The sequence below is a fragment of the Berghia stephanieae genome, chromosome 15 (assembly GCF_034508935.2).
Source record: "Berghia stephanieae isolate SIO BIC M18660-M18661 chromosome 15, UCSD_Bste_1.3, whole genome shotgun sequence".
In the NCBI taxonomy this organism is placed as follows: domain Eukaryota; kingdom Metazoa; phylum Mollusca; class Gastropoda; order Nudibranchia; family Aeolidiidae; genus Berghia; species Berghia stephanieae.
In genome coordinates this window covers 13290596-13303095 of record NC_088374.1, presented here as the reverse complement: position 1 = coordinate 13303095, position 12500 = coordinate 13290596, and the positions used below count along the sequence as shown (strand labels likewise).

The 12500-nt window shown below is 36.7% G+C and overlaps 1 protein-coding gene across 2 annotated transcripts in view; it reads left to right on the top strand.

Annotated features, from left to right (window-relative positions):
* The window catches only part of LOC144960856 (protein ERGIC-53-like), a 34897-nt gene that overhangs the window by 21224 nt on the left and 1173 nt on the right, over positions 1–12500 (top strand). For both annotated transcript variants that reach the window (XM_078894241.1, XM_078894242.1), the window contains 7 exons: positions 432–555; positions 2703–2844; positions 3651–3708; positions 5816–6016; positions 8174–8265; positions 9243–9420; positions 10682–10785. In XM_078894241.1, the coding sequence (XP_078750367.1) occupies positions 432–555; positions 2703–2844; positions 3651–3708; positions 5816–6016; positions 8174–8265; positions 9243–9420; positions 10682–10785 (899 nt within the window). The remainder of the gene's footprint in view (positions 1–431; positions 556–2702; positions 2845–3650; positions 3709–5815; positions 6017–8173; positions 8266–9242; positions 9421–10681; positions 10786–12500) is intronic.

Genomic DNA, 12500 nt, shown 5'->3' with positions numbered 1-12500 from the left:
GGGCCTTAACAAAGGGGATACCAGATCGTTCAATCAATTTTTAAGAAAGATTCATGATTACAATCAAATCACAAATAGTTATACAGAAGACATGGGCCACAGGCCGACTATAGAGGGAGTATAAAGGTTTTGAAGTTACAGCACTAGGAATGAGTATGAGCTTTTGGGGTAGATTAAGTAAAGTAAGGACATACAGGAGACACCACTCTACAGAATGAGTGTGAGGAGGATGGGTGAGGATCAGAGCATGTACCACCCACAGAACCATTTCCCCTTTGTCTTCCCTTTTCTTGGGTGCTTTAATTGTAATTCTAGAACTTTCTACTATCGCATTTTCTTCCTTTTGACTGGCGCTGATATGACCTTAATGTGTCACAAGCGCCGTAAAACCCGTACAAACAAAAAAAACAATCACCCTCCTTTCTCTACAGATCAAAGTCCACAATGGCATCAACAACAACCCTGCAGACTTTGAACTGTGTACTACTGTCCTCAACGTGGTCCTGCCAGAGTCTGGATACATTGGTGTGTCGGCTGCCACTGGTGGACTCGCAGGTAACTAGAATTCATTATAATATATGTGCCAGTGCATGACATAATCAATTTTGGATTTGCATTTTTTTTCTCCATTTTCTGAAAGAATATGCTCACCAGAGCTCAATGCAAGTTACAAATAAATGTGTCAGTGCATGACATAATGGGAAGGTGAACATTTTGCATTTGCATTTTTTTTTTTCATTTTCTGAAAGAATATGCACACCAGAGCATCGTACTCTTTATTTGAAGTAAATCGGGTGATTTTTCATGCAGTTATGGTCATATGTATGGGAAAGGTATCCAGCAACTTTTCTCAAATTTCATACTTTTTCAACTTCACTCGCTGTAAAAAATATTTAAAAGTGAAATTAAGCTTTGATATTTTCCGAAGATGTACAAAAAGGGTTGATTTAATCATTTATGACAAAAACTCGCTTTGAATAAAAATTGACCTTCTAGCTAAACTTGGCAATATCACAGTTCAAACCTTTTCACCATCCGACTGATTATGTCATTCACTGTAACATGTGCAACAAGTTAGCAAAGATTCTCATGGATGGGCAATATCATTGTTCAAACAAATTTGCCACTCATAGAGATTTAATATATGTGGTCTAGTGGTATGACTCTCACTTTCGTGTCGGAAGGTCCAGGGTTCAAGACCCGCTCTGAGCAATGCAAGGTTGAATCCTTGGAAAAGGCTCCTTACTCACATTCTCTCACCGTACTGTTATAAAATGAGTTCCTGGCTGTTAACAGCATTCTCTCTGTCAGAAACAAAAATTGTATTATCGCCTAACAGGCATCATGTTTAGTGGATATTGCGCTATATAAATATGCCATAAGGTCGTCTTCATATGTTTTGTCATAAAAATACCCCAATACTAAGCTACTTCCAGCCATTCTTTAAATTCGGCACCACAGTTGAGGACAGCCTTGAAACCGCCCACCAATCTTGTCACAGGGCAGTCTAGGATTATGTGGTCTGCTGTCTCTGGCGGTCCCAGACAGTGGGGACACCGGGTGGGGTTCCTACCTCCCATAGCGGGCAGGGAGGTACTTGCTGTCTCTTCTATCCCCTCTTATCTGTTTTTCAATTGCTTTCTGTCTTTGTCTTGGAATGAGATTGCTTGGTTTTGTCCTGACTTGGGTCGGAGTCCTTGGCTGAGAGGGAAACAGTCGAATGTATAGTTATATTTTTGGAGATGATATTTTTTTTCTTGTAAATCATCTTTCTGTTATGCATTGTATCATGTTTAGCTTACATATTATATTATATGATTGGTAAACATTTGAGTGTATTCCTCTTAGTTGGGACCTGTGCTTGTGTCTGGATGAGACTTTTAGGTGATCTCAAAATAAGTACTTTGACGGTGTGCTCTTGGAATCTACATCTGTTCCCTATTTGAACCAATTCCCCTATGTCTTACCTTTTCTTTTGTGCTTTAATTGTAATTCTAGAACTTTTTACTATCCCATTTTCTTCCTTTTTACTGGCGCTGATATAACCTAAATGTGTTGCAAGCGCCGTAAAACCCTTAAAAACAAAAACAAACAAACAACAACAGTGGGGACAGTCGTCTGACTCCCTCAGACCCCATCGATGCATGTTTGCAGCAGTACTGCCGTGGCCTGTCTGTAGTCTGTTTGAGGCGACCCACTGCTTTCAATTGCCATTTCTGAAGCCTGTTTGGTCATCGATTACTCTACCTCCCTTGGGCAGCTGTGCTGCTTTGGTGAAAACAACGGTTGGTTTGTTGCCTTTTCAAACAGACAAAAATAAAAAAGATTTTAAAAAAATAATTGAGCTTTGTATAGCGCAATATCCACTAAATGTGCTCAAAGCACTTTACATGGGGTCCCTGGTCAACAGCAACATTTAACATGTAGGACGGGACATGACGCCTGTTAGGCGATATTACAATTTTTCGGACAAAGGCAACGCTGTTAACGGCCAGGTACTCATTTTACACCTGAGTACGGTGAGAGAATGTGAGTGAAGAGCCTTTTCCAAGGACTCAACTATGCGCGGAGCGCGAGGCTCGAACCCAGGACCTTCCGATCCGAAAGCGAGTGTCATACCACATAGCCGCACGATAGACCTACCAACTGCCCACAACAATTTGTAACAGATATTATTTGAATGAAACCCTTTTCTTTTCCAGATGATCACGATGTCCTTCATGTCCTGACTCACTCCCTGATGGACCCCACCCAAGACACTCAGCAGGTCTCGGAGGCCGAGAAGCAGAAGTTCCAAGAGGAGTTTGAACAATACCAGAAGGAATTGGAAGATGCCAGGAAGCAGTAGGTGTTTTGTTTTTTTAAATTTTTTTTTTTTAACCTCAGAGATGAGAGAGAGAGAGAGAGAGAGAGAGAGAGAGAGAGAGAGAGAGAGAGAGAGAGAGAGAGAAAGAGGGGGGGTGAAGAGAGAGAGAGAGAGAGAGAGAGAGAGAGAGAGAGAGAGAGAGAGAGAGAGAGAGAGAGAGAGAGAGGAGGGAGGGAGAAAGACGATGATGGTTATGATGACTACGATGTTACTAGTGTGCATAAGTGTGAGTGTATATATATATATATGTCAATATATTAATGCTATGTATGTACTCTATAATGTTGTATTGTTATAAATGTCTAACCAAATGACAAAATTGACACTATTTTGAGGACAATACAGACATATTATTATTATTATTATTATTATTATCATCATCATCATCATCCTCATATATTATTATTATTATTATTATTATTATTATTATTATTATTATTATTATTATTATTATTATTATTATTATTATTATTATTATTATTATTAATATTATTATTATTATTTGCTAGGTTCAAAGTTGCCAATTTTCCCTATTTTTACGGAATTCAGTATGTGACAAACCCTCAGTATATTTTCCAATCACCTGCTAAACAGAAAAAGGAAGTAAGTGTATAATGTCTTTTTTACTGGAGTTCAGTATTGGAAAAAACAAACAAGCAAAATAATGGGGATTTTAAAAATTTCCCATTGTAGCCGAGCTCCCATTGCATCCAAGGTTATTGTATGCCAGTTGTGTAGTATACTACTTCCATCGTTATTGATTTCTTTCCTTTTTATCCATCAGATACAAAAAAGAACACCCTGATGAGAAGGACCTCGATTTCAACGAAGAAGAAGATTATGTAAGTTGTTTCCAAATGTTTCAGAACTTTAACTCTTTTTACGTGATTGGCTGCATTGTGCGGCTGAGCAGAATCTGTTCTACTGGCTGAAGACCTTACAGTGAGCTGGTCTTGATAGGCAAAAATAATAATGTAATCCAATCCTATTTTCTACAACGTACTATAAATTGAACCAATGGTATCATTTCTTTCATCAGAACGTTCAATTGGCCACAGGGGGGGTATTTTATTTAAGTGAGATTTTACGCCAAATTCGAATGTACCTTTATCTTAGCTTGTCATTCTCATTCTACCTCAATCAGATGTCAGCCATTTTTGTGACGGAAATGTGAATATAGCCTCAGCTCTGAAAGAGTTAATATCACCAGACTTCCCAACCTTTCTGCTATTCGGGCCTGTAAATTGTCAGCCTATATAAGGCTAATTTTAGATTTTGAACAGTTCTCAGTTTTCAGTCTTTCAACTGTCAGCGTTAAGACCTTTCATTATTATCTTTCATAGCGGGTGGTTGGATGGGAGCATCACCCTTGAATCATATATCTATGATGTTCGCATGGGTGTACGATCCGATAGTGATGTCGTTTCTTCTTCTCTTTACTAGCCTATCCTGCTTCTTTGGTTTGTGATTGTATTTTTGACAGGGGATATTTTTTTTTTTTCTGTAAATCTTCTGCCTGTTTGTTCTTGGTTATTTATAATTTAGCTTATGATATCTTTAGGTTATGATTTTGATTTACATTTGTACTATTTTTGTTAGATTGCTTGTTTTTTTGTTTCAGCGGTCTCTCATATAACCTCAATTGTGTTGGAAGAGACCTAAAGCAACAAACAAACAAACAAACAAAAACCTTTCTGCTATTCGGGCCTGTAAATTGTCAGCCTATATAAGGCTAATATTAGATTTTGAACAGTTCTCAGTTTTCAGTCTTTCAACTGTCAACGTTAAGACCTTTCATGATTATCTTTCCTGGAAACTCCAAAGCTTAATAGTAGATCGTAATCCACAGTCATGTCAGTCTACTATTTTAAACTGTTTGGAAAATTCGAAAATGAGTAATTTCTGCTAATGGGTTTTACCGATGATGATCGCATCATCCATCGTGAAACTACTCTCGTTATCTGAGGTCATAGGTCATGGATTTCAAATCCGTTTGCTACTCATTATCCATCTTTTTTTAAAATTCGGAGTGGAGACCAAATTTGGGCCCAAAAGGCTGGGTGCTTTAATTGTAATTCTAGAATTTTTTGATTATCCCATTTTCTTCTTTTACTAGCGCTAATATGACCTAAATGTGTTGCAAGCACCGTAAAACCCTAAAAAACAAACAAACGAAACCTTTAGACAGGTAGGTTTCTGGTCCTAATCCTGCTCTGTAGGGAGTGCCCAGTTGTTCTTTAAAAAGGTTCATTACTCACATTCTCTCACTGCAATCAGGTGTATAATGAGTACCTGGCCAGTAATGGGATGTCTTTGTCTAAATATGATGTAATGGAACCTCACAGGCATCACATCTCGCCTTTCATGTCAAGTGCTGCTGTTGGCTTGGGTACTCTTTTAAAAGGCCTTGAGCATGATGAGTGGCTTACCTTTCACAAAATTGATGCTTTGCATTAGTTGAAAAACTCACAACATCTACACCAGTTGGATATAATGTACCAAACACACTAAACCATGTGTAACCTTAAATGTTTATATTCTGATTCATAAAAATGGCTGGCTGAAAACAATAACAAGGACTGGGTGGGGTTCTCTCTGTTATGTATTGTTATATATGTTGTTTTGAATGCATAATGAAGACATTTGAGTGTGCTCCTCTAAGTGGGATCCTGTGCTTCTGTCTGGATGAGGCTTTAAGGTGATCTCAAATTAAGTACAGTAACATTGTTTCTCTTGGAATCTACCTCTGTTCCCTATTTGTACCGTTCCCCTTTGTCATACTTTTGCTTGACTGCTTTAATTGTAAATCTATAAGCTTTTGACTATCCCATTTTCCTCCTTTTTACTTGCAAGCGCCGTAAAACCCTTAAAAACACACAATCCCAAAGTACTAAAATCAAAACATAATGTTGTTTTTGAGTGTGATACATTCCGATTTTGCCTCACCAGTTCCAAAACCAGAACGAGAGAGAATTGGGCCAGATCTTTGCCGGCCAGAACAGCATCCACAATGTCCTCAAGGATTTGACTCGCCGTCTGGACGAGTTGATGGGCAGACAGGAAATGGTCCTTACCCGCGTCAACCAGTTGTCCATTGGACAGCTGCCACAGGGTCAGCAGCCGCCACCTCAAGTTGGCCAGCAACAACAGGTCTGATTCTGTTTGATATAAATGTCAATAAAATAATCCCACATTTTCTTAACCCTCTTCTTACCAACTATAGGAAAATCGTCAATTCGTTACGATACAACCAACCTTTTTCTTATTCAAATTTCTTTTGCACATCATAAAATTTTTAAAAATTGAACAGTGTGTTGTAGAGCATGTTTTGCTAAAGAAATTATGTATCGGAAGAACTTACTGCTGTTGTGTTTTTGTTAGTTGGGTGTGAAGTTTTAGGGAAAATCCTGTAAATGTCTGGTAAGGATAGGGTTAATTTGTAATGCTCAATGCACGTTACAAATAAATGTGTCTGTGCATGACATAATCAGTTGGACGGTGAACATTTTGGATTTGCATTTTTCCCCCCATTTTCTGAAAGAATATACTCCCCGGAGCTTTTTAATCTTTATTTGAAGTAAATCTGGTGATTTTTCATGAAGTTATGGTCAGATGTATGGGAAAGGTAGCCAGTAACTCAAATTTCATACTTTTTCAACTTGACGATCTGTAAAAAATATTTAGAAGTGAAATTAAGCTTTGATATTTCCCGAAGATGTACAAAAAGGGGTTGATTTCATCAGTTATGACAAGAACTCATTTTTGATAAAAAATTGACCTTCTAACTAAACTTGGCAATATCTCAGTTCAAACCTTTTTACCATCCGACTGATTATGTCATTCACTGTAACAAATATACAAAATTTTACATTTAAGACAATACCACAATGATATCAATAACAGCAAAATGTGTCATTATGTATTAATTGTGCGGCTATGTGGTCTTGTGGTATGACACTCGCTTTCGGATCTGAAGGTTATGGGTTCGAGCCTCGCTCGGCGCATAGCTTTGTCCTTGGAGAAGGCTCTTTACTCACATTCTCTCACCATACTCAGGTGTAAATTGAGTACCTGGCCGTTAACAGCATTGTCTCTGTCCATAAAAATTGTAATATGTCCTAACAGGCGTCATGTCCTGTCCTAAATGTTAAATGTTGCTTTTGGCCAGCGACCCCTTGCAAATCGCTTTGAGCACGTTTAGTGGATATTGCGCTATATAAAAGCTCAATTCTGATTCTATTCTAATGTCATAAAAATGTAACAGTAAAAAGGTAGCGCTTTAACAACGATTGGACACTCTCTTTCAATGGAGTTTGCTTTCTCTTATCCTTCTGGGCAGGTCGTTGCACATAAGAGGCCCTGTGTGGGTAGAGGAACTGCCATAAATTTTGTAGTTGTAATTATTTCTAAGTGTAAGCTTCGATTTGTCTGTCAAGGCCAGGATTGTAAATTCCTGTTTGTTACATATAATATGAAATGTCGTGTGTTTTGTGTTGTTCCCTTATTTATGAGTCAGATTTACCTTTATCTCCATTACATATAATATTTCTAGCATTATTTACACATTGGTGTCAAGCATCAGTCGTGTCACTGAAAGAAAAAAAAAAAAAAAAGAAAACAATTAATGACGCCAAATTTTGATTAAAAAAAAATAAATATTTAGCCAACTGCGGATATGTGGTCTTGTGGTCTGACACCTTTGGATTTGAAGGTCCTGGGTTCGAGCCCTGCTCTGAGTGGCGCATAGTTATGTCCTTAGAAAAGGTTCTTTACTCACATTCTCTCATCGTACTCGGGTGTAAAATGAGTACCTGGCTATTAACAGTGTGAACTATTGGGGGAAAAAATTGTAATATCGCTTAACGGGCGTCATGTCTTGTCCTACATGTTAATTGAGTGTTGCTAATGGTTGGAGACCCCTTGTAAACTGCGTTTATCAGGTTTAATGGATATTGCGCTATATAATAGCTCCATTTAAAAAAAAAAAAATTACACTGTGGTTAGGAATCACTTATGTCAATGGGAAAACTATTTTTTAAAATTAATGACACCAAATTTTATTTTTAAAACAATTTTCTAGCCAAATTGTTACAAGCCTTTTTCCTTTCAAATAATGCATGTAAATATTTATCAAATATAATTTAAGCTAAAGATTAAATTTTCAATATTTTGTTCAAAGTGATCTAATACCAGATTTAGTTTTTCCATCTCTAACATCAGTTAATTAATCCATTCATTTAACCATCCAACAGTCCGTCCATCCATTCATTTCTTCATTCATGTCATGTGTATCCCATCTACCCTCAGGGCATGCAGCCATCCATGCCTATACAAAGACACGAGGTGGAAAGGTTGATGAATAACCAGAACGGGATGATGCAGCAAGTGTCGGACATGAGGTAAAATTTCACTGAGATGAAATACAGGGCGGTATTTTATTTTTTTATTTATTTTTTTTTTTTAACTACCAGATAAAGGATTGGAATTACTTAAAAACTAGAAATAATAAAATCATCTATTTTTTTTTTTTGCATAGTTTTCCATCTTTATTCAAGTTCTTTTTTGGTGGTGAAAATTCCAGGAAGGTACTATATCTAGGCCGTTACAATATAGTCACGCTTATTGTGAAAAAAAAGAGAGAAATTTGACGCGATTTTTTGCTCAAAAATTAGAAGAAAAGTAACAATTTATTTAACACAAAAGACAGTACTTCATACCGTTGAAAGCTATAAGCCTCTGAAAATCAATGTTTGGTGTGCTTCCATGTTTGATCATGTGATCGGACCATTTTTCTTTAACAAAAACACTGTAACTGCATATTACTAAAAGTAGTCCTTCAGAGAGACATTGGGTTCATGGGGCCGGAGTTTATCCCAATCTCTATAGCGTGAAATGGACAATAGCAATTACTTGCTATCCTTTGGTTAGGACGCTAGTCTATCACAAAGTACTGTATGCAAAGTACTTATGAGTCTAACCGACTCAGCTACCTGTTCACTGCTGGTGGACATGGGGGTCAAAAAAAAATCTCGACTGCACTCGGGAATCGATCACGGTCCCTTTGTGTGTGAAGCGAGTGCTCTATCAACTGAGCTATCAGCAATAGCCTAACAGAGGGATAAAAGTATTTCTAAACATCTAGTCCTATACAGAAAAAGTGGGTCATTGTTGTCATTTATATCATTTCTGTTGTTGTCATCATCTTCATCAAAGTCATTGTAGTTATCATCATTTCCATCTTCACTACCATCATCATCATCATCATAATCATCGTCATTATTATCATTGCCATCATCTCCATCAGCATCACTGTTATCAACCAGTATGTCTGAAATTACGACTACCTACTCATCGTAGATTAATTCCCTTATTTCAGATTCATCATCAACGACATCCAATCCAAAGCCAACCAGATTCAGGCCAAGGGAATCTCAGGTGGCAGCGGTGGCACTGGAGGTGGTCAACAAATGGCTGATCAGATGCTGTTGCATGAGTTGAGGGATAGACTTAACAATGTTGGAAATAGTGTTCAAACCTTAGTTAATAGGCCTCAGGTATGTTGTGTATGACTTTATTTTGGGGTTTTGTTTTATGGTGAGGAGAAGGAGGAGGAGGTGGTGGTGGTGGAAGTCACCCACAAATGACATATTCGATGTTGCACGATAATAATAAAGATAATAATAATAATAATAATAATAATAATAATAATAATAATAATAATAATAATAATAATAATAATAATTAGTGATAATAATAATAATAATAATATTAGTGATAATAATAATATAATAATAATAATAATAATAATAATAATAATAAATAATAATAATAATAATAATAATAAAAATAATAATAATAATAATATAATAATAATAATAATAATAATAATAATAATAATAATAATAATAATAATAATAATAAAAAATAATAATAATAAAAATAATAATAATAATAATATAATAATAATAATAATAATAATAAAAATATTAATAATACTATAGAGACTTATATAGCGCTATATACCGAAGCGTCTTAAAGATTACAACCATTGGAACTACATTTCAATTACATTGAACTACAGTGGACATAATTTGCACTTTACACACACATTTCTATATTCTCACATTTGTCACGATTGATCAGAAAATGAAAAAAAAAAAGTGTATACCAGGACTGGTCTCAGCCCCTTTGCATGTGAAGCGAGTGCTCTACCAACTGAGCTATCAATATTCCCTCCCCCTCCCCTATCTGGTTCAACCTGACATTAACCCTCTCCTTACCAACTATAGGAAAATCGTCACATTCGTTTACCCTCTCCTTACAAACTATAGGAAAATCATCACATTCATTAACCCTCTCCTTACAAACTATAGGAAAATCATCACATTCGTTAACCCTCACCTTACAAACTATAGGGAACTTGTCACATTCGTTAACCCTCTCCTTACCAACTATAGGGAAATCGTCACATTCGTTAACCCTCTCCTTACCAACTAAAGGAAAATCGTCACATTCATTACAATACAACCAACATTTTTCTTATTCAAATTTCTCTTATAAGATTTAAAGACAATGAACAGTGTGTTGTAGAGCATGTCTTGCTAAAGAAATTATTTATGGCAAAATTTTTACTGCTATTGTGTTTGAGTGATAAAAAATCTATTATTTTGTGTTAGTTGGGTGTGAAGTTTTGGGGGAAAATCCTGAAAATGGTGGGTAAGGAAAGAGTTAACATCATTTTGAGGGGATACTAGTTCCCATTTTATATATAATCAACAATGTCTTACAACGTTTCTGTGCATCTCCCGACAACAGGCCAGCATCCAATGCCCTACCACTACTGGTTGTGTTTCCACTACATTCTTTATCATCGCCGTCATCTTACAATTCGTTCTCACCATTGGATACATGGTTTACAGGTAAGTGGAGTTTTTTTGTTTTGTTTTGTTTTGGTTTTTTTTTTTTTTATGGGAAGGAAAAGTCTTCTTCCAGTCTTTCATAGCCACAAAGGTCAGGGAGTAGGGAGTTTATCCCCGTTTTGTATAGCGTGAAATGGATTATAGCAGTTGCATGTATGTAACCCTTTGGATAGGACGTTTGTTTTTTTGCAAAGTGCTTTTTCTGCCAGATCTAACAGACTCAGCTTACTCAATCACTGCGGTGGACAGGGGGGGGGGGGGGGGGGGTCAAGGAAATAGCAAGTTAACGACATGGACGTCGAACGATGTACAACGAGCAAGAAAGCCTCTTACGTCTCTCAATAGTAATAGTATTAGTGGTAGTTATTGGTGACGTAAGAGGGCAGATCGGGGGGCTCTGGCTCGTCGTTCGACATTCGACATCGAATTCGTTAACTTGCTAATATCTTGACCTCACCCGACGTGAAATGGACAATAGCAATTGCGTGCTACCCCTTGGATATGACACTTGTCTATGACAAAGTACTTTTGCCAGATCTAGCAGACTCAGCTTGCCCAATCACTGTAGGGTGGACAGGAGAATGTCTCGACTTCACCCAGAAATCTTTTTCAGTCTGTTTTACATTTACACCATGTAAAGAAATGTTACAGTGAATGACATAATCAGTCGGATGGTGAAAAGGTTTGAACTGAGATATTGCCAAGTTTAGTTAGAAGGTCAATTTTTAAAAATCAAAAATGAGTTTTTGTCATAAATGATTAAATTAACCCTTTCTGTACATCTTCGGGAAATATCAAAGCTTCATTTCGCTTGTAAATATTTTTTCCATCTAGTCAAGTTGACAAAGTATGAAATTTGAGAAAAAGTTGCTGGATACCTTTCTCATACATCTGATCATAACTTCATGAAAAATCATCCGATTTACTTCAAATAAAGATTAAAATGCTCTTGTGAGCATATTTTTTCAGAAAATGCAAAACAATAAAAATAAAATGCAAATACAAAATGTTCACCTTCCAACTGATTATGTCACGCACTGACACATATATGCACTCATCTTGTCAATGTTAACAAGTGGGGAATCCAGGCTTTTTAGAGTCTCTCTTTACTTCCTCTATTACTGAGAAGCCATTCTATTATACTCTTGTCACCGTTGAACCAAATTGCTGTTAAATTTTGAGCTAGCAAAACTGCAATCTCCCCAGGGTAACCAAATGTCCCAATGCAGGACAGTCCCACACCCCTGATTCATTGTCCCTCATTTTAGCCCAGTTGTTGATAGTAATTAGTAGGAGAATATGACTGTGATAGGATAGTTTTTAAACTGCAATTTCCCCCAGCAATTCAATGAGCGTCCACACCTGTCATTGCCCCTATTTAGCATTTGAAAATAGTGGAATAGTATAGGTATTTTAAATATGTTTTTTCAATACTGCTCCTTTTATGCCGAGGCAGAAATATCAGATAAAAAGCGCAAAATGGGAAAAAAAGAGTAAGTTTTAAAAAGTTATGGTCTATTTCGTTATCGTCCTCTATGGTCAATCAATACTAAGTTTGTGTGTCTGATTAGTCCCTTCAAAGTGTATGTAGTTGGTGTCGATAATATTATTATATTTTAGGGAGGTCAATGACCGAGGTATTTGTTATAATATGCTGCCTCCAAACATGGGGTCAATGACCGAGATATTTTATACTTCCTCCAATTGGTAGTATT